Source organism: Gymnogyps californianus, chromosome 1, assembly GCF_018139145.2.
Source record: "Gymnogyps californianus isolate 813 chromosome 1, ASM1813914v2, whole genome shotgun sequence".
NCBI lineage: Eukaryota > Metazoa > Chordata > Aves > Accipitriformes > Cathartidae > Gymnogyps > Gymnogyps californianus.
Genome location: NC_059471.1, coordinates 3,220,013 through 3,243,146, shown reverse-complemented (window position 1 = coordinate 3,243,146; position 23,134 = coordinate 3,220,013). Strand labels below are relative to the sequence as shown.

Sequence of the window (23,134 nt, the reverse complement as noted above, 5' to 3'; positions counted from 1 at the left end):
AAAGTGTAATTAAACTCCAAAACAAACCAAAAAAAAAACCAGTAGGACTGCAGTCATATAAGTGAAAGTATGCCTGGGATTTTAAATGGAGGAAAAGACAACTGCTGTTATTATAGAATCAATATTTTTAGAAGAGATATGAACCTTCATAATTTTATACCGTAGTCATCCATTAATAAATCTTTCCCAGCTGTTCATCACCAGACTTCTTGCGTCTTCCTCTAAAGTACCAGGTACTGCCCATTGCGGGAAGCCAAACAATGAATAAGATTGGCCAGGAGTCTGACCCAGTATTACAGGGGTTTTTATCCTTCTACCTGTCTGACGATGCCCACATTTTTGCAGCTTTGGCATGCAAGTGTTTTACAGAAGTCAATATCCCGGTCCCTGTTGTACACATTGGGAAACAAAAGCAGAGAAAAGGAAGTATTTCACCCAGAATATCCCAAGAACAGAGCCGTGACTTGAGCAGAGCTAAAATCAGTATTTCATATCTCCTAGACCATATAAGTTCTTTTGGGGTTATCTCTGAAAATTCATCTCCCTGCTGTTTTCTTTGCAGTTCAGGGGTCTTAGCTGGCCCTTCACAGAAGTCTAAAGTGTTAAGGAATGATTGCAGGAGCACTGTGGGTTTTATACTCTGGCAGAAATTAGATGAGACTATGGCCCCAGCTTGTCTTGCCCAGAGCAGGAGTCTCTGGAGCACCAGCAGCACATTTTCAACATGGAAAGAGAGGAATTCAGTGTGCAACATCTGCTGCTGCCTGTTGACAGCAGTTCTGCAACGCGTCTTCCATGCACCCAGCTGAAAATCTATCCCTAGGTGATGTGTACGGGGGGTAGTTACGTTTTTTCTTGTTTTTATGAACTCTGGGTATCTGGAAAGTGGTGCTGCTATGAGCTGTTGTGTAGGGTGTGAGAGGAAGAGGGGGAGGAATTGGTGTTTTCTTTCTAAAGAAGCAGAAGCCAGATCTTGTTTTGAACAGATCTGGCAATGTGTCATACTGTCATGGGAGCTGCGAGAAATGCATGCTCCAAAGCAAAGCAGCTCTCCAAGCCACTGAGCTGACAGCAGAGTTTGATTAACCCTAGACCTCGTTTCTCCTGAGGAAAGAAGCATGAAGAGGGAATCACCAGCATCATGAAAGCATTGAGGAAGCGCTTGGGGGAGAGGAGGGCTCAGCTAATACTTTCACTGTCCTGGAAAGGATGGAGAACGGGTGTGACCACAAGTTTTGCAGGCCAACTGCTCTCTGGAAACTGGTGCCAAGAAGAGCTCGTGATCGCCTCTCTGAAAAGGCAGTAAATGCCATTTGGGCATTGGCTGCCCAGGTCCCTCCAGTCCCAACGGAGAGATGCACCTCTGTCAACTTCTGCTGGCCCATGCCCATGGTCCACTTGTGGCAATGCATAGGTAAGGTGAGGAGGACAAAAAGACCAGTTTTTGGTTTCTCCCCTGCTTTAAATGCACCCTGGAGTCTTGGCTCTCCTCTCTTGACTTGACTGCATGGCCAGAAAAACTCAGCTGACTCAGCTGTTTCCACACTGTCCGTGTCTGGGCTGGAACTGTACAGTCAGGCAGAGCGGTGGTGAGAAGACAAGCTTTTCCATGGAGGCTGAAGAGGATCTGTTTATCGGTCAGGCTCTCTGACAGGCAGACCGGCACTTCGATTGAGCTTCTTAAACCTCTGCGGCACCACTGATGGTTGTTGCAGCTGTCTTAGCCAGCCCGGCTCATTAACTGACCCTGCAAGCCCTGGCAAAGAGCCATTTCAAAACAAACCAGCAAACTTGTGTAATTAAACAACTAGGCCATAACGTTCTCATCACAGGGCATCTGATTTCCTCTGAAACTTGTTACTGTGGGAGATTTATCAGTGGAATTTTTAGTTAGCCCTTTGCTGAAGCTGCCTAGACAAGGCGGGGACACACAGGCAGCGAAGGCAGCGTGTGAACTAACTCTTGGATGCTTTCAACATGGAGAAGTCCTTTGGGCATGCTTCCATCGTAGGGTTGTTTTTGAACTAATAACTTTCTGCAACAGGAGGGCAGGCTTAAAAGCAGTACTCTAGAAAGACAGTACCTCGCCCTGGAAATCTTGCCTATCCCAGGTTGTGAGCTTTGCAGCAATAATTGGATGATTGCACTGACTGAGTAGGAAACCTAAATTTAGGCACCCACGTGGAGATGTTTCCAGGAGTGCTAGGGAGCCTGCACTCATTTTGTGGTCGGTGGAGATCTGGTGGACATGTAAGTGGACTCTGGAGAGCTGTTCAGGTGCAGGAGTGGAAAGGCTCTCACGCCTCAGTTGACTGCGTTGACTTGGCCTCCACCGACTACAGCAGGAGCTCAGCTGCTTATATTTGTGCTTCTTAAAACGGAATCAAATCCTCCTCAGTGAGGGCTGTTTTTTGACAAGAACCACTTTTTTGTGTCCTTGCAACACCTATTACAGAAGGAGCTTTGGTCCTTACTGAGATTTCTGAGTGCTGCTGTCGTGTCATCACCACAAGATGAAGAGAGGTGATGCTATGTGAGTTAGTGTTTTCTCAGGGAAAGCTCTTATTGAAGCATGAATTAAAAAGTCTCCAACAAGACCCTTTTTTATGTGTATGTCACATTAGTGTGCACACATTAAGGACCAGTTAGGTAAGCGTTAGGTCCTTGACCCGGTAATATCAACAATGCCTTTACAGTTGTGCTATAGAAGTGCCTACAGACTAGACTCTGAAAAAACTTCCTCTAGTGGATATAGCTCCTCTTCTGAAGAGCTTGAACCAAATTAGTGAGTATTGATAAGGATGGGAATGAAATTAGAAGAGATTCTGAGGAGCAGTGTCTTATCCAAGGTTGCACGGCACATTGGCAGTAAAAAAAAAAACCCCAAACATTAAATCAGGTTATCCTGATCTCCAGCAGTCCCTGCATGCTGTGTTTGATCCAGACATGCTGTTTAAGTCCTTGTAACATTTTTGGTATGAACCAATTTTCCTCTCTTTTTTTTTTAATCTTTAAGCAAGCGATGCTTCATCAGGCAGGAGTTAAAATCTGTCTTACCTCTCAGTTTGCATCCTCTATAAATTATATTAAAATCCTGCTACTTTGACTCTGCAGCAACAACTTTTCAGAGGTCACAGCAAGAGGAGTTCTTGTGAAGTTCCCTGTAGCTTTCAGCTATGGAGTTTCATTGTCCTTAAGATGTATCTGGAAACCATGTGAAGAATCAGTTTTTGTGACTAAGAAGGCTAAAATCACAGTAAAATTACATTGTCCTAAAACAAGTAACTGATCACTTCTAAATTAGGCTACAATTATTATTATTAATAATAATAATTATTATTATTTTAAAAACATTTTAAGCTACAACTTTTTACATTATGAAAAACCTTCTCTACAGCATCATTTCAGATACTGTTGATGATGTACTACATTCACATCTCTTGTAACCTTGCATGGGAAAATATTTCCTAGATGTCAGTTGTGCTAAATCTTAACCCGGAAGGATCATGAAATCGAAAATGCAGGCAGACCCTGAAAATACATATGACATAAATGCATCCAATGGAAAATACAGAGAGGCTTGTCTTTTCTTTGCAGGAAGCCTCATACCTCCGTACATTGCTGAGAGCATTCTCTTTTTCCCCCCCCCCTTTTTTTTTTTTTGCATTTATTTTGCAAGCCTGATATTTGAAATTGTGGGTGATGAAATTTAGCATCTCATCCTTCAGAGCACAGTCCAAACACTAGCTAAGCCAAGCGCCCCAGATGACAATTGTCTGTGCTGTTTGGCTGTCACACTTTTTATCTCCGTGTGCGCATGTTTGTGTGAATCCTGCACACATACCTCTCCCTGAGAACTTGGCTCCGGTTCTTTGGGAGCTACTTTGGAAGGGAGTGGATCTCGTCTACAGAATGAGAGAGAGGAAAAATAAACAGTTTTTGGCTAGACAGGCGAGCTAATGATGTCTTCCTTTCCAAGGAGGGGACACAGGGTGGTCCAGCGTGCTGCCAGCATCTCTGGACTGCCAAGGCAGATTTTCAATCCTGTTTCACTGGGACACAGGGCATGTCACAGGATCTGAACTTTAGTTTTCTCAGATGGAAAAGGAGGTCTTTTTAAAATGAAATTGTGATAGTCCTTGAGCTTCCATGAACTCTGAACAAATTTCTCCCAGATGATGGTGAACTGAGGTCCTACCACACAAGACCTTTCTCAGGCATAAAACACCAATGTGCAATCCAGAGCAATGCTTAATTTTTGATCGCTTGTAGCAAGCACCAAGGCCAATGAGATCTTTAAAAAACCTTCTCCTGTATATCCAAATGGTTTTTGAATATCAGAGGAGACGATGAGATTTGTTTGTCGGTGAGCCCCTTGATTTGTGCAGTACCATCTGGGTTACAGAGATGACGTGTCTTTCAGGGCCTTGCGTGGCAGGCGTGGTGGGGCTTACCATGCCACGGTACTGCCTCTTCGGAGACACGGTGAATACGGCGTCACGAATGGAGTCTACGGGCCTGCGTGAGTATTTGGGACAGTCCCTGGGGTGGGTGGTTGAATAAACTTCTCAAGAGAGATGAAGAAATGCGCATCTTTAGTCATAAGCATTGCAACTGAATCAGCTCTGAAGAAAGGGGCAAGACAAACAACAAAATTCAAAGCAGCCTAAAGGGGAGGGCATGAGCTTTGCCATTGTAGGTCAGCCTTTAAGACTGTGCCTTCCAGCTATGGTCCTCTGATTTGGATCCCATCAACCAAAATCAACATGAATCTTGCCCTAGATTTCTCCCGTAGGGGTTGGATCTTGCTTTCAGTCAGTGCTGAGAACCCTTAATTCAGAGCTGTTCTTGCACAGTAAAATAATGCACTTACCTTTCATGGCCCATACAAGGCAAGGGTCGAAGCACATGTGGGCACTGCTTCCATCATGCTGGAGACAGATAAAAGCAGACCACATGCAATGATGTCCTTCAACATGAAGGGCATCATTTGTGATGGCTTCGTTTATCAGCAATAACAACTCCACGAACAAGTGTTGGCAGATCCTAACAAAATCCTTAAGCCTCCCTTCCTCTTCAGGTTTTCTTGATGTCCTTCTTGACGGGTTGGTGTTCATTATATTTTTCCCTCAAGGCCTTGCCTTTGTTTTTCTGAGGCTTCCAGTTATAAAAGCACAGTCTATATACACAGAGCCAATAGCTGCAGCAGATAAGATGGTACCATCTCTCAACTGGTTCTTGTTGTCCCATGGCTGGAGAATTCTAGACATGTGAAAAGAGCTGGTGGAGAAGAAATATTTACGTGCTTTTCAGTCATACGTGTACACAGATCTGCTGCTTGTTGCTGTCCTTGGCTAAGGCATGGACATGCAAACCATAGTGGTTGAACTGTGGATGACACAGTGAATAGCTAGGGACAGCAGTGTCAGAGCCCTGGATGTGTTTTGAATTTGCTTTTGACGTTCAGGCTCAGTACAAGCTGGTTTCCAAAGGCAACGTCTCATACATTTTAATCCTTGATTTCTGATCTCCCTTTTGATATTTTCAACAGGTCTAAGATATTAGCTATTATGGCTAGTTTGCAAGCTACTACAAGAAGTCTGTGGTATTTAATATTAAAGTATTGAGGACTTGCCAGGCTAGAAATATGGTGCAGTATACATGCCACATTGGAACTTTTTCACTCTTTCATACAATCCTCACATTTCTAGCTCCAGTGACTTTGATTAGACTAATTAAGACTAACAATTAGGCTAATCGTTAATTAAGGAAAATTGCCTTTCTTGTGATTATGGCTGGCTTATTTTAAGAGGCATGCATTGCATTTGGAAAGCAGTGGAAAGGAGGAAATACTTTGATAGCAGATTTCTAATGGCAAGACAGATATTTGAAGAATCTCAAGGTTTAGACCCTTGGAAGTGCAAAGTTCCACTGAGACTGGAGACAGCAGGAGCACTGCAGATACAAGAGCATCATTATACATTAATGGAAATTTATATAGATACACAGCAATAGGAGGATTGTAGGTTAGTGTCTCAGGAAATGTAGCTCAAAGCTGTGTGGTCTTCCTCTGCATATTTGAACTGATGTTCTTCTTTCTGATTATTCTGCAAAAAAAATTTAATTGGTTCATCCTCCATCCTTCAAGGGGAAAGGGGATGTGATTGACACATTCGAAATAAAAGCTCAACAAAAACAACAACAAAGAAAACTATTTTAGGGGCAAATGTTCTAGAAACATTCCCTGGCTTATTCACACCAGCAGAACAACACATCTCAGTGAGTTCCAGCAATGGCTGTAAAACAAACTGGGGGGGATGGGAGTTTAATAAAGATAGAATCATAGAATCATTTAGGTTGGAAAAGACCTTTAAGATCATTGAGTCCAACCGTTAACCTAGCTCTGGTAAGTCCACCACTAAACCATGTCCCTAAATGTCACATTTACACATCTTTTCAATACCTCCAGGGATGGTGACTCAACTCCTTCCCTGGGCAGCCTGTTCCAATGCTTGACAACACTTTCACGAAGAAATTTTTCCTAATATCCAATCTAAACCTCCCCTGGCACAACTTGAGGCCATTTCCTCTTGTCCTATTACTAGTTAGCTGGGAGAAGAGACCGATGTCCACCTTTGCCCTTTTTGTTCATACACTGTTAATGGCAGCTCTGGATGGAATCCATTACTGAATAACCCAGAGGGTTCTAGATACACAGACACATTTTCATTATGCCCCCTTGCAAATTCCATTCTCTGCTCTTCATCCCAACTTTCAAATGATGTTGGGTGTCTGGAGCAGGACAGTTTGTTATTTTTCTTTTCTTTATTGCTCCCTAGTTACGCTGTGGCAATAGATAAAAATGGCATTTTTGATTCCAGCTGACAATGTTGCTGAAAAACCACTTACCATCTTTATTACAAGCTGGACTTCTACACTTTGCATGTTTGGTATCCTTCTCCAGGAAGTCCCCAGTGTAGATCTTCTCTCACCCTGTGCTTGTTACAGCCCTACCTGGAAGGATCCATCCATCAGCATCAAACTCTGCGTAGAGGAGCACCACACAGTTACACCAGCTCCATGCCTGCATGCTTTGGAGCATTTTTCCTTGCCAGTATGAAGCAGCGGGGAATTCGCAGCATGTGTGCAGTATAGTGATCCAGCTGTTTTGCTTTCCGTTCCCAGCTTACAGAATTCATGTCAGCCAAAGTACAGTGGATACGCTTCGGAGTCTAAATGAAGGCTATGAAATCGTACCTAGGGGAAAAACAGAACTGAAGGTAAGAAGGCCAGGGCTGTGTGAAATGCTTCACAGGGGAATTTTCCTGCTTAAGGAATTTTCATATTAAGCTCTTGCTTGGCCTTCATCCACCACTCTTCTGCTAGATCCTTCCCAAATTGTCCCCATCAGTTGTTTCAGTACATGAGGTAAATCTTGAAGGACCATGGGATCGAGCCATCAGCTGTATGTGCTGGATCTATTTATTTAGGAGTCTATTTAGTCCACCCTTGACAGAGGCTGCTGCTTTTCACAGTGTCCAAACAAGACAACACTAAATAATTCAAAACATCACTTCTCCCCTTACATAGTCCATAGACAGAAGTAGGAGCTTTGCTTACCTTAAACACCTACAGTACGATGTCTGAATACAGCCCCAGGTCCCTCAACAATCTTTCATAAAAAGTGGAATCATCTCACCCAAGTTCAAATGTCTGCAAGTGGAGGTATGAGGTAGTTATTCCAGGTCTAGCCAATGGAAAGAAACCTTTACATAGATAGTAAAGATAAATTGGCACTTTAGGAAATTATTAACCTGACTTACTTTCAGTGTCCAGTTTATGCGAAGATGAATGTCGCCCTAGAAGTGTCTGTTTTCCTCCACTTCTCCAGTCAAGGGTGATTGACTGTGATATAGATGCCTATATTTCATCAGGGGCGTTGCACCCTGAAAGCTAAATCATCAGTGGTGGGAGAGGAAATTATTATTCTGATACTCAGCCCAGCAACAGTTGTAAAATCTCTCAGTTAATGATGTTAATGCTGCCACAGAAGATGATTAGAGATCCTGTAGTTTCTCATTTCTGTTAAGCTGTGTAGTTTCAATGACCCAGATCAATGAGGGTCATTTGTAGATCACAGTTTGAACAAGGCCTCTTCTTTTAGGATGGTGAAATTCAAATCTTCCCTGAACTGTTGTGAAGGGGAGCCCAAGATTTCTAGCCATGCTTTGTCTCTGGATATATATGAAGCCCTCAGAAACCCAGTGAGGAAGTTACATATTGAGCAGCAGGTGGTCAGAAAGCTGCTCTTTATCTGGATTTTTGTTTCTATTTTAGGGTAAAGGAGTAGAAGACACATATTGGCTAGTTGGGAAAAAAGGCTTTCTGAAGCCCTTACCTAAACCTCCTGAAATAAAGCCAGGGTAAGTGTGACTTCATCACTGTTCAATACATTCATTAAAAGGTCCTGGTTGGAGTTCACAGGCTGAATAGCTGTCTTTCCATCGTATCTGTTGGCAAAGTCTACATCATTTTCCTTAGGTGACTTACTTACATTTTCAGGCATAGTACTGGGACTCAGAAGTGATGCGGTTTCTTCAACTCCTCTCTTTAATCACAGTTCCCAAGAAGTGGCATGGAAACTTGCTGCTTCCACCCCCCATAGTCCCCTGGAGATGGAGCACCAGGGATTTCCTTCCTGAGTCTCCTTCCTACTCTGGGTGTGTATGGGAGACACACAGGTAGAGACACTTTCATAACTCTGGTGTCATCAGTGTATGGGTGACACTCAGATTTTTCTCTCCTTCCATCAAACTGCTGCAGAAAACACCAGCCTCATTCGCCATATAAACATGTTTCTTCCCTGTAGCACTGTTCATTTTAACAGAACAATAAAGAGACTTTGTGTTGTAAAAATATGGCACCGTTATGTAATTAAAAACTTAAGGGTGTTGCCTCCATACAAGTGGCGGTGAGCATAGATTGAGCACTTGAAATTCATTAAGCCACTTTGTAGCTTTGCAACGCCTGACTTTGCAAACGGAGTACTCCCTGTTTGGCTATCACACGCTGTATGCCTGGAAAGGTTGTTGTGGTCAGGACATAAAAACCAGGAGTGGGATTTGTTTGACAAGAACAGTGTAGTCACCCACATTAAAGCTAGTCAACCTTGACTGCCTTTATAGTCAACAAAGAGAAATACATGCTCAGGGGTCTGATTCGACTGGCCTGCTTGGACGTCTGTATTAGAAGATGAATCGCACTTTCAAGATGCCTGTTTTGTTGACTGTAAAGAGGTCCTACAGTGACTAGCTCAGAGATCGATGTCTGACAGCAAAGAAAGTCTGGTTTTATTTTGACTCTGACTTCCCCTGAGCAATCTTGTTCTAAGTTTTGCCTCATTTCCTCTTAGTAAAATGAAGATGGCTTTTACCTCCCTTTGCAGATAATGGTTAACTACTTGGGCAGTTGCATACAGGGCAGTCCATGTGCTCAGAGCCCTCCCAGAGCTTTCTTGGTGTAGCATGGAATTAACAGTATTTTGGGCCATAACTTTTAAGTTATTTAGGTGTCAATCAGGGTGGAAGACAGAAGGTTACTGGAAGATAATTTTGAGACACAAGATTTCTTAGGCTTGGAGGCATTTTATTGTTAATACTTGATGAAAATGAGCTATTGAGTAATGTGTGTTGATACCAGTGATGCATTATTCATGGGAAATATGAAACTTGGAGGAGCTTTGCCAGATTAGCAAGGTGCATTGGCTTACCATGCAACCAAAGAAGCAGCAAGACTTTTACCTTGAGAGCAGGTTCTTCTCACCCTGGTTTTACCATCTAAAAGTCATGTGTTAGGCCTCTGTTGACTGTTGAGGTTCTTTCCATAATCCTCAAAGAGCCTGTCCTCTGGTTATGTGTGCCAAAGTCAGACTTATGCAGGCCCGAGCTGTTTCTAAACATGGATTGTACATGACAGAAAGTACATCAGGTCCAGGAGGACAATAAGAGGAGGTAAAAAATTTTCCCACGTACCTAGGATCAGGGGATCTTGAGCATCCTTGTGTAACCTCAGAAGAATCCACCAGTAGCACTGCAGAGAGGGAGGTGATCTTCTGCTCTTGCCCCGAGGCCATGATCTTCACTGTTCTTTTGCAGTTCTTCTGTCCCCATAGATCGTCATACAGCAGTTGAATGAATGTGAAAGTAATCAGAGGGAAAAGCAAAATTATATGAAACTGAATCTGTCCTAGTGAAGGGTCAAAATGAAAGCTATACCCTGTAGAAGTCAAATGGCAGAAAGAAGTAACTGGATGTTCAAGCAAAGCAAGTATTTGGAGAACTGCCTCGTGCACAGGCTGTGCTATTATCAGAGAGGTGTCAGACATGGGGTCCTATTTTTCCAGCCTTATCTTGATAGTTCAATTTTATGCCACTTTATGAGAGGCTGAAAATTGTTTCTCTGTTATGTCTATATGTTGGCCAATATGGTGGTTTGAAGACACGGCCTGATACACTTCTGCAGGAATTTCCTTATCTGTAGGCTTTTGTGCTGAGGAAGGAGGTGCTGGACAAAGTCCTCTTCTACTCATCTTTTCACTCTGTCCTGAAGCAAATCATCGTCTATTCCCTTTCCCTGAGGTCTTGCACAACCCAGTCCCTCATATCTGGTGAGATCAGTGGGCAGCAGCAGATTTTCTCCTCCTGTTCATAAGAGCAAGGGACACATTCCTCATCACTTCATTCCTTACATTCTTCATCACTTCATTCCATACCTTCTTCATCGCTTAATTCCTCGTGGCTCACCAAAGGTAGCAACCTCCTCTGAGAAGTGTGCTGGAGACTTCCAGTCCATGGTTTGGCTTGCTGTTTGAGCTCTTGACTTAGATCACCACAGGGAATCACACTCATTAAGTATTAAACAAGAAAAGGGGATTTGCTTCAATGAAGTAAGCTTCAGCTTCCATGTTTCTTACTGCTATGACAAGTCGTAGCCTTTGAGATATGGAGAATTTCAGGTACTCACTGCAGTGGTTTGTGGAAAAGACAGCAGATGATAACATAAAAAAAAAGAAGTGCTAACTTCCTATTATTTCCCATGACGTAAAACCCATCAGCTAATCAAAGCTGTAAGCACAGTCCTTGACAGGAGGATTTCTTGACATGTGAAGGCAATTTTCCAGCTCTGGTAGGTAGTCATGAGCAGATCTATGATCAAGTAGCTCATAGAGCTGTTCATAGATGTCTAGGGACAAATCAAGCTTCATTATCCTACTGTGCTTGCAGTAGTCTTGGCACCCTAGACATGGAGAACAGTCCTTGACCTTACAAAGGTGAGTTTTTATGCAGGTTAGAAACCAAACTTCAGCAAACTTAAAAATATGGAAGAACATTTAATTATGTGATTGAGTTAATACTAATGGTCCAGTAAAATACTATGGTAACAAGCCCTTCTGGTATTGCTGAAATTACTGAAAGAACACATCTGATTGATTGTCTAGTAATAAATCTCAAGCCACCACCAAATGACTAACAAAGGAACAATTGTTGCACCTACATAATTTGAATTTAATTGATATGCATCAACCTCTCTGTTTAATCCCAATTACAGACTTATTGGAGGCATTAGTTGGAAGATTCTCATTGATTTCCATTGTCTGCACTAGGCTTTCATACATTTACAGTTGTGTAAGGATGTTCAGATAAATGTACTTTATTCTTAAAACCCAGGATGCTGTGGGTGACATGGCTCACACAGGATACAAAGCATTTTAATTAAGAAGAAAGGTAGTTCAATTAAAAGACCTACTATGCTTCTTACCACCCCTACTTTCTTCCAATCATGCATAAAATCGAATTAACTAAAAGGCTATTCTTAAAATTAACCTTATGTGAAGCTGCTCAGGGTCTGTGTATCTGTTTTCAGAAGTAAAACGCTTACTGGAAATCAAGCAGGAAACCCTTCCACGTGTTCTTTTTATGGGATAGGGTGGAGGTTCAGTAGTAGTCCCAGGACACAGGGAAAGTGCAAGTTTAATGTCCAGATTGCAGTGCTGGCTCCTGCCCAGGAGAATTTTCCTTTTTGAAGGATAACCTCCTTCTTTCTGGGTCTGGTCAGATCTCAGTTTTACCAGCTTTACATGCGAGCTTTAGGTTGACTTTGTATCACATAGAACAGGGCAAGCAGTTCAAGAGGTTCCTTAGTCCTCTCCTTGCTCCAAGGCAAATTTCCACACCTCCCCTGGCAGATCTTTGCCTTGTGATGAATATTATTTCTCCTTCTTCCTTGCAGCCTGTTAGGATTTGTATTGCTGCATCTCAGGATCTTGCGGGTTGGGGCTCCATTGTGCAATAGCCACAGAAGGCAAAGAAAAAAGCTTTCCACAAAAGCCCGATACTGCCACAGGAAATAATAGCAGATAGGGGTGGACATACAGAAGGTGTAACAAAATGATGAGATAGCAAAACCAAGCATGCTGAGCAGTCGAGCAGCAGCCTACCTGTAGGATAGATATTTTTTTGAGATTTCACAGTCAGAGAGGTTTAAAGGAAGGCTGTGAGGTTTCTTTGAGGGTACATCAGAAGACTAGTTTTGGGGCCGAAGAGCAGCCATGGAAAAAGCACAAAGTTGCTAGTTTATAAATGTGCGATATTGGAAGTTGGCATCCTGCGATGCTCTGGGACAGGCAGCACCTTGTCAGCACTGGTGGAGCGCTCCTCTTGTCCAAAACAGCAGAAAAGATATGAGGTTATACAAATCTAGCAGATACAGGCCTGACCTGGACTAAATCACAGATGCATTTGGCAAAACACTGAAAAAATATCTAGCAGTAGGAAAAATTCAATAGCTGATGAAATTCAGACAAAAAAACCCAAGAGCCAGGATCATGTTCATTTGCAGTTCCAAGGAGATGCGTAACATACTTGGTCTTCTGACTTTCAAACTTTTACCATCCTGTTTCAGAAATCCTTTGCTCTAGTACTGAATACAGTGCTTTCAAGCAGCAGGAGCCCTCTATCCCAGGAGGTAGTTCTGTCTAGAAACTTTCTCTTTCCAACACTATTTTAAATTAGCTATGGAAAGTTCATTGGAGGGAAAAAAAAAAAAAAAAGAATACAATTCAGTGAAGAAAGATACAGATCGTGGGTCCTCTCAAGGGTTTTTAACCATGAACCCAGCACCCAGGTAAAGCACATATGAGAGTTTTGGATTTTTATCATTGAACCCAGATCCCTTCTCTTGTATGAAATCATGCAGTAGGTCTTAAGTCCAGAAGGGCCGATAGATCATCTAGCCCACCACCATCCACAACGATAAGTACAAGCTGATGTGGGAAATCGCTAAAAACTGAAGATGCAGCCAGGGATAGGAGAAAGTTTTTGGGCTCTCCCATCCTCACATACATGAGGATCAACCCTGGAGAAAGCACTGAGACCCTTGTTTGAAGATGAAATGGGTGAGAAGCGGTAAAGGATGCTCGAAGAATCTATATCTCCCCACACCAGATGAGAAATGTCTTATCAGGCAGGAAAAAGACACCCATTAGGACAACATGGCTTCTTCTTCTACCCAATACAAAGCTCTCACTGCTTTGTCTATGATGTTGAGGCACCCTGGCAGGATGGGAGATGATCAGTAGAGAGTCTCTAGTGTTGCTGTTGCTGCTGATGTGTCTCTCTGGGAGGATAAGTGAAAGGATTTCCATTCAGGCTCCTGTTTGAAGTTTTTCACCCAATGCACTTTTAAATCAGAAATAAAAGAGCTTGTGAAGCAAGCAGCAGTGAAAAACTTTTGCTGTCCTTACATAGCTGGAGTTATACAACAGCATCACAACATTTCCTAAATAAACTTTATATAACATATAACAAGAGTTATTTGGGGAAATCAAAGCATCCTCTGGCTCATAGGCTTGATCACCCAGTGGCAGGACAGATGCTTTTTTCTTCACAATCAATGCTTTCTTTTCAAATTATTTCTGAAGCCCTAGCACAACAGCAAAATAAAGAAAAAGAAATATTCTAGTCATGGCTATGGCGTAATGCAGGTGAGAAAGAAGAATTTTTCTCTGAAATCTGATTGAAGGGAGAAAGGGAATGAAAGCCAGTGACTCATCTCCCTTTGAACAAGGCTGGCTGACTTGGAATGTGGTTGCTCCAGCTGATATATTTAAACAAGCTCTTTCTGAACAAGCTGAGGTTTCTGGGAGAATTGGCTGGAATATTAGATTAGAGAATTACTCCTGATAGCAAGAAACCCTAAATGCAATGTTCAGAAAGAAAGCAAAGTCAGGTAGTAGCACAGTTTGGCTGGAAGATGTGATTCAACGCATTACCCTTTCTCGCACAGATATTTCTGCGGATTTAGGGAAAGGTAGTTCCGAAACTGTGCTCAGGACCTGGCTGGTTTTGTGGATCGCATTCTGGCTTGCAGGTATGGCCTCAGGCATGGCTAAGGTGTGCCCAGATGTGCCTGGATGTGCCCAATAGCTTCTCCTGTCTCACCCGGACAGGCTGGGAGGTGAAGTGGGAGGTGAAGGTCCTTTTGAAGGATGTTTTTGCAGAGGGACAGACAGCGCAGCAATCAGCACCTCGACAGCAGGAGAGGCTTTCTAGACTAGGTCCTGGCTGCAGGAGTTCATTTGAGGGTGTTTTTGTCCCTGGATCTGCCTACACTTCGCTTGAAAAGAGAAGCAGAGGGAAGCCCAGTGACGAGTGATCAGAGCTGTCTGAACAGGAGCCAGCTTGAGTCTAGGAACATTTTTATGGTGTTGCACCCGCTGCGTGGGCTGGCCGAGTGAGATCTCTCTCCAATCAGGCTACACTGCTCTCCCTCGTGCCATCTAAACAGGCTTTCTCATTACATTGTGCTGAGGGACAAGAGGGAAGAGTATCGAGGAGAAACCATCTCAGAGCTGCTTTTAGCCTCCTCTGCTCCCCAGCCAACTGCTTCTACAAAGCTACCAGCCATTTCAAGTAAGAAAAACTGGAGTACGATGAAACATGGGTTAAAATAAAATAAACCACCTCAGAAACAAGTAACCCCAGAGACAATCCTGACTGGTTTAAAGACAAAGGTGTGTGGGAAGCAGTCAATGGAAGGGCTCCAGGGCTGGCTGGAGCAGAACCACAGAGCTGAGATGTAATGGGCTGCCCAGGATACCTGTGCCTTGCAATAGAATACGCATTGCTCCAGCATACGGGTTTATGCGAAGCAGGGATAAAAGAAAGAGAAAGGAGGGCAGAGAAGACTATATCTGCATCCGTATGACCCAGGTCTCAAGGCAATTTGAGTTGCAGTTGTTCTCACCAAAGGGTACAGAGTGGCCAAGTCATAAAGACGCTCTGTCTACCAGTCCGAGCCTTTCCCCCTGTAACTGGGAACTAGAAGTTTTGCTGGCTGCCTAAGGTTCAAGCCAGGGGCTTGTGTTTTCAATGCTCAGAAAAAAGCATTGTAACACACCATATTCAGAAAAGAGAAGGCAAATTCCTTAACTGTCCAGGGAGCTGGGGTGCACGACTTCACAGGTTTTCTCCTGCTGGCTTTGGAAACAAGGTGGTGGGAAGAGAGGACCTTGGAAAAATAACAGTTGACTTCAGACAGAGGGGTTTTGCGAGAGGTTGGGATGGAGGGTGCAGAATCAGCCCTTTCCAGTTGCTCAGACATTAGTGAGTTCAGGACGTGTGTCAGTGCTGTTTGCACCGGATCTTCGTTTGTGTTATTGTGCTGTGGACGAAGGTCAAGTCATTATCAAATGGTTACCTGACACTTGTGTGAGCGGTGTTTGGAGGTGGAGCTCAGGCAATCTGATACTGTGCTTGATCCCCAAATACCGTGGTCAGGTCTTCACCTTCTGTGGGTCACAACCTGCTGCACTATTGTGCGGAAACAGGCAGCAACCTCCTCCACTCCCCTGTGGATGAAGTCCTGCTGGGTGGACTCAAAGAACAAGGTCCTCACGCTTAACCATGTGTGGCTGAATCTTGCTACTGCTTGCATAAAGGGGCTGGAGACAAAGTATTCCTCTTCCCACTCCAACTGGTAGGATTTAATCTTATTAAAAGTTATTTACCTCTAGCGTAGACACCTCCATCTGAGCTGGTCATCTTACACATCTTTTAGAGTCAATGCAGAGAAACAGGCACTTCTAGGTGCAGCTCTTCTGCCCCAGAGAGGGCATCGACTTTGGGATAAACCCCCACGGTGGTCCAGCAGTGCCTGCTTCCCTCCACTAGCTCAGAAGAGGGCCCAAGATATTTGGCTCAGATGGAGACATCTCTGTTGCAGATAGGTAGCTAAATTTCAGGGAGATGAATCCCACCTGAGTTGTAGATTCCTAGAAGAAGCCATTCCTCATTCAGCTCATCAGGATTAGATCCTCCTGGCTTCCCTGTCCTTGGGACCCAGCCCTAAAGGGTCCAGCAGTCATGGGGGGGTTTATAAACAGGGATCAATGTTTCTATAAAAAGGAAAGATGCTCCCAGAGCTGAGGATTTAGGTAAGGCACGGAAGGACAGCTTGGTTAGATGTTTCCATTTGTAGGACAGAATTGGCAAAAGAGCTGAAACTTGACTCCGATCTCCCTCGGGAAGGGCTGTTAAATTTGTGCTAAGCTTTCAGGGAAAACTGGCTGTCTCTAGGGACAGTTAAATAGGATTTCCATTTGGAAATGTGCCCATAGCTTTGACAGCTGAGAGTTTCTGAAAGCAACACCCCTGCAAGACCAAAAGGCACTGAGGCAGGAGCTGGACTAACTGAAGACAAGATCTTCACAGCAGTTTTGTTCTGCTCTTCCCTTTGATGAATGAGGGGGAGGATCAGAGGAATAATGGAATCATTCTCCCAGGATTCATCTTGTCTAATAGATTCTGGATACAGCCATGATTGATAGATATACAGTTTGTGCTCCTCAATCAACAAAGTCATTCCTCTCATCCTGGGAGAAGTGTCTAAGATGTGCCAAGAGCCCTCTGGATATGCCTGGCTATACAGATTACAAAAGATGCCTGTCTCAGAGCAGCCACTTAACTTCGGGACACTTAAAATTAAATTAGCTAACCTCACTCTTTGCAATAAGTCAAGCTGAAGTGATACAAGAGGGGAATAAATAAAATTGGAACGAGGCCCAATATTTGTTTTCCTTTTTCGCACCAGAAGACACTTGCCTTTCACTCGGTCTCCGTTACGGTCTGTTCTTTATTGCAGATGAAATTGAACTGGTTCCTTCTCTAATGGCCTACATGTTCACTGCAGGTGTAGAGCTCATGGGTTACCCTCAGAAGAAATTGCAGAGTTCAAAAGGAGGAAAGCTGAAAAACTCCTTGGCAAAAGGGCCTAGATCTGAGGTAGTAGCTGTAGGACAGTCCCAACGTAGCTCTGCTATTTAGTGTCTGCTTATGTGTTATTTGTCTGCACTTCGCTGGTTTTAGTGCCATGCCTTTTTTCTGCCCCCCCCCCAAGAATATGTATTATTCTTTTAAAGTGTCTCATTCAAAAGGTGCTCGGAACAGCAGCAAAGCTGTCTAAAGATAGTAGTAGCCTTTCCTAGCAAATTTATGACCTATTATCACATTCATTCCTGAAAGACATACAGAAGTACTGTGTTTACCTGCAGTGTATTATCGATCCACTGGATGTCGATGTGCACTGTGCCAGGAAGAGCCCAGTCCATGGTAAACACAGAGATAAAGCTGGAGTTCAAGCCTGGAAGAATTCAAATTGCCTATTGTTGCTTTCCTGTAATGTATTCTCCTGCCTAGTGTAATTCCATATCTCATGACATGAAACAGGATGCAGCTCTGTTATTCATCACTGTGGTACCTACTGGTACGAGAAATAAATGTGGATTTAGGATGATTTGGTTGGAATTCAGAAGTTACATGGGGTATAACAGCATGACCCGAGGTGCCTGATCAAATAGGTGCTACCAGAGCAAGGCTGGCGTATAAGCGTGCACATGCACACATGCACATAGAGGTTCTGATGTCCCGTGCAAATGCTGTATGGTTGGTTTTTTTAATAATATCTCTGAAAGCAGCAATAATGCTTCTGCTCAGTGCCTCTGAACTAACTTTTACTTAGTTTTCACTTTCTTAGAAAAAGGCGGAGGTGGATGAAAGCCCACAGTGCCTAGGTAAAGGCTGGTTACAAACCCCTAAGATACACCATATCAAGCTGATAGATTACTCGAAAGACTAAAGCTCCATCCAATTTTCTCACGAGCATAAAACCCAGTAGAGAACTTCTGGCTGTGTTCCTCTTTCCCAGCCACAGCTTTTAAAGATTCAGGGGGTGTTACTAGGCTGTTTTATCTCCCTTAAGAGATTTTTAAATTTTTGTCTGAGACTCTCCCTATTCTAGGAGCTGGGCAGAAATTCTTCATTTAAAAAAAAGATTTAAATATGGGACACAGTGTGCGGAGACCTGCATAAGCACTACCATACGTGAACACTCGCTGCTAAATATAAGCTCCAAGGCACAGAAGACCGCCCTGCTGATCTACACCTATGAGCACAAGCTACTCCTCCAAGACCAGAGACAAAGAGGATCTCTCACTTGGGTTAGCCCTGCTTGACAAAACCTGCACGTATACTGATACAAAAACATTTAGGACATATATCACCCACAGACATAGACTTCTGCACTGAAGCAAGGCTGATTAGCAGTACATTATAGAGAACAGAAGGTCCTCATTAGCCCACTTGGCTCAATTCATGAGAAATAACAGAAAAATCAATAAGGCGTTTATAGCTGGAGCTTTTCAACAGTCCTAGTTCAATCCTTCTTGTGTGCATGAAGCTTTCAATGGAGGCAATTATGTCCTCAACAGCCGCTTATTCCCACATGCCTGCTTGGTGGTTTAGTGATGTTTCCAGCTAATCTATCTTAGACATTTATGACAAAAGGGATCATGCCATCAATAAGCTTGTTTTTCCTTGATAGCAATAAAGGGACGCTCTACAAGGATCTCAGATGTAGTGATCTATAGTCCATTCACCCAGTTTACAGTCCCATTAGTCTGGGACTGTAAACTCTTAACAGTGTCACAGGGTCCTTGCTGCGATAAGATAGGGATCCCCATCTCAGTACTTCTGGAGGATTCATCTGGCCTGGAGTCCAATGGAAGGCCAAAACTCTGCTCCTCATTCTCAGAAAGCGAATCCTTTAACCTTGAAAGAGTGACTGTGGACTCTGTTTTCCTTGGTGGACACCTGTTTTTGAAGACAAGTGATGGTTCTGGCCAGGTCTTGATAAAAATGTGCAACAAAGCATGAGGAACACCAAAGTGCACCTCCAGTTACCTGGAGATAAACCTCTTGGCTATACCACTAGTGATCCTTCTACTTTCTCCTGCAATAGGATATGAGATCTTAACATGGACCTACCAACCCACCCGTGCAAGTGGGATTCAGCCCGGGGCACCATGGTTACGGGACACTTGTGCAAGGCTGGCAGATGAAACAGCAGCTGAAGACCAATTAGGATAAACCATGGCATCTCAAATACTGCTAGACAGTATCCTCAGGCAGCTGAATCCCACCCCTAGCATCTTACAGTGCTTCTGCTATGGAGAAAGGGATTTCTCTCTTTCCTTCAAGGCCCAGCAGAGAACTGTCCCACAGAGAGGTCAATGACTCCCTGTGATCCCTAGATTGATCTCACTTTAGAGATGAGACTTAGAGCCCATGCAAGTCAGTCAGATTTCATTATGGAGTTCAAGAGGGTGAGATTTCACCTCAATGTGATTGGTAGCTGCTGTATTTATGGAGGGATCCATGGTGTGTAGATCTTAGTGTCACCTATATCGCTCTTTGCTGACCTTTAGATATATAAGCATACAGGTAGTGTGTCCTGCATGGACAAAGGACTAGTCTGGGATCACCTAAAAGTACTGAGGCGCATTTTTTAAGTTATTTTCTCTCCTTTTTTTTTTTTTCTTCAAGACTTTGCCTCTCCCTCTATTCTGACCTCTCATCCCATGAACTCAGCTTTCTGACAGGAGAACCCTCAAGGTTCTTTCTTGTTCAGGAAATACAGTAAACACCCAAATCATTGCATCTTGCTGGCCAAGCCATAGACTAGCAAGGTGTGGCTGACCAGCAGTTAAGATCTGAAAGCTCATTCAGGACAGGGTTTTTTGATAAAGATTCTCTCTGTCCTCAAAGGTGAAACCCATGCCTACACAGAAATCCATACAATTACAGCTTACTCCTTCAGCCCCACTGCAGGGATAATCTCAGATGATTTTGCCTGCATAATCTCTCCAAAGATTAAAACCGGAACTGCAGAAACCAAACACTCACTTCTATTGATTTTTTTTCCCCATCATATCTTTCTTCTCTTCCCCCTTTCTTCTACTCTGCATCAGCTACTTCTTCTCTCTTGGTATGCAGGGACATCTCCCAGCAACACACTGGAAGACATATCTTGTTTGTCCAACACCAGAAAGAGTTTTAAAAACAAGAAGGAAAAAAAAAAAGGCATTTCTTTCCCTTGTTTCTTTAGTGGCTGCAAAACACTTGTGATCGTCTTTGACAAGGGCATCAGCTCTTTCTCATAAAGTTCAATGAATGAATTTTCAGGGTGGATCCTCCACTGAATCCTAAATTGCATTGGGTTGGTACATTTGGGTGATTTCTTAAGATTCAGCAATTTGCCTTTAGATCCCTTTCTTGTTTTCTGCCCGTGGTTGTCCTTAGCTGCCCTTGGTCTCCCACTGAGTGTGAGAGTGAAGGGAACATGACGTGTGCTGAGTTTGGAGGTCCTGGCTCTTGTCTTGTTGCATCCAGATTTAATAGCCAGTCCTCAGGCACAGGTAACCAGACCATCAAACACCATCCGCAGAACCTTAGGTCAAATAATAAAATACAATTTCCTTGAATAATAACAAAAAAGCATTAGATACGTAGTGCTACAGTACAGAGTGTCAGAGTGGTCAACCCTGCATACCTGGTTCTGGTGCCAGTGCTATTAGTTGACTTTGCCATAGTCTGATATATATACTTTAAAGTATATTTATATACTTTATAGATATCTACTAGATACTTTAAAGACAGCTTATCTTGTGCTGTCATTAAGGGCAGTTTCATTAGGCTGCTTAACAATTCTATATTAATAATTGGTCATTAGTGTGAATAGACCTTGGGCCTAATAATAGTCGTTCCCCTCCTTTCAAGACCTCATATCTTACACTCTTGGGATAGAATCATAGAATTACAGAATCATAGAATCACAGAATGGTTTGGGTTGGAAGGGACCTTCAAAGGTCATCTAGTCCAACCCCCCTGCAATGAGCAGGGGGACATCTTCCACTAGATCAGGGTGCTCAGAGCCCTGTCCAGCCTGACCTGGAATGTTTCCAGGGATGGGGCATCTCCCACCTCTCTGGGCAACCTGTGCCAGTGTTTCACCACCCTCATCGTAAACAATTTCTTCCTTATATCTAGCCTGAGTCTACTCTCTTTTAGTTTAAAACCATTCCCCCTTGTCCTATTGCTACAGGATCCCTGCTTCATGTAGTCAGTTTTACATGTATTTCTATTCTAAAGTAATTGCTTGTTCATTGTACACAACAATGGTGTGTACAATTTAAAACCATATATATGCGTATATACACAACAATTTCTCAACTTTTTTTTTTAATATCTATATAATCACAATGGTGTTATTGGTATGGGTTAGTATTTGGTTCTTTTCGGTTTACAACAGCTGGAATTATATTTTCTTCTATTATACACAGTAAATTTGATTTCATATGATGCTTTACGTAGGACAGGACAGCTGCAGAGTTGAGACCTACCTAATGCCCTGCCATTCACTCAGCTTCTGGCCTTCTACAAGTCCTTGATATTTGTTTTGTCTCTGAAACCCTGATTATGTTATAATAAATCTGTGCCCACCGACAGATAGTAGAGCCTGGGCATCATGGACACTTGGAGCATCATAACAAACGATCCTCTTCAGCTCCATCACATCAGTTTACTAGCCTGGATCTAGATGTAGTCTCTCAGTTAGCCCAGCTCTTAACTCCTGGTACTCAGCAGAGCTCATTCTATCAGGAACAGTGCCAGGCTAAGGCAGCAAAACCACACCTGGATCTGAGATGAATGTCAGGGTTTTCTGGTTCTCTGCCCATCCTGTCTGGGACTTGGGGAGATCACAGGGCTGTCAGAGCAGCTGGACCTTCAGACTTCTCATTGGTGGCAGTGAATGACCTCAAACCCAGAGAAGCCCAGCTGATTAACAGGGAAGTTCTTTTATTACCGGCTAGGGGCTTTATGAGGCTTGTGATGCACAGTTAGGAATGTTTTTCAGGAGCAGCTGAAGCCCTCTGGTTGTTTTTATGTAAACATAATTTACATTTGTAAAGTGGATATCCTTGGATGAAAACTCTGTGTATCCCATTAACCCATGCAACAGCTCCAGCGGTTGTATGGTCTACTGGGACCACCACATCCCTGCAGTTCTCTGCCAACATCCCTCCTTGCCTGATGCTTCTTGATGGCTTTGAGAACGCCTGATGTTTCTGCTTTGTCTGACACAAAATGATGCAAAACGAAGGGCTATTCCTTAGTGAGCAGGGTTGTTAACTCCTCCTCTCTTCTCTGTTTTACAGCCACAACTGGCCAGATGTACTGACCAGGAAACTCAAATCTGTCCTGAGGGGCACAAAGAGGACACTGACAAAAGCAACCTTTAAAGAGCTGGGGAGCGTGAAGGAGGCCGGAATAAGTCTTGAAAAGGATGAAATCTGAGAAGAGCACAGCAAAGAACTAGTAAGATCAGGACGGACACCTTGAAGCCAACCCAACAGAGGAGCTCACACCCTCCATTTAATTCCCTTCCACCCACAAGCAGTATAATTGACGAAGCCTCTTAGCTCTTGCAGAGGGTGAACCTGAGCAGGCAGGTGAATCCTGACCATCACCTCTTGTGAAATTGGGCACCAGCTCAGGGCTGTATGTGTGTGTTTTTGGCAGGGGTCCATTGGGGAGGAAAGTGATGGCGATGGTGATGGTAGTGCCAGCTCTTCATCAGCAACTGTCACAAGGATGAGCCCAAAGAGTATTTTAGCTAGGTCTGCATGGCAGCACAAACATGTCCAGCTGCACTTGGGCCTGGATTCGAACAATAATGCCAA

The 23,134-nt window shown here is 43.5% G+C and overlaps 1 protein-coding gene across 1 annotated transcript in view; it reads left to right on the top strand.

Annotated features, from left to right (window-relative positions):
* Window positions 1–22,748, top strand: part of LOC127028159 (retinal guanylyl cyclase 2-like) — a 46,101-nt gene extending 23,353 nt beyond the window's left edge. The window contains 4 exon segments of the mRNA XM_050913934.1: window positions 4,424–4,522; window positions 7,186–7,280; window positions 8,338–8,423; window positions 22,610–22,748. Coding sequence (XP_050769891.1) covers window positions 4,424–4,522; window positions 7,186–7,280; window positions 8,338–8,423; window positions 22,610–22,748 — 419 coding nt within the window.
* Window positions 22,749–23,134: the final 386 nt, after the last annotated feature.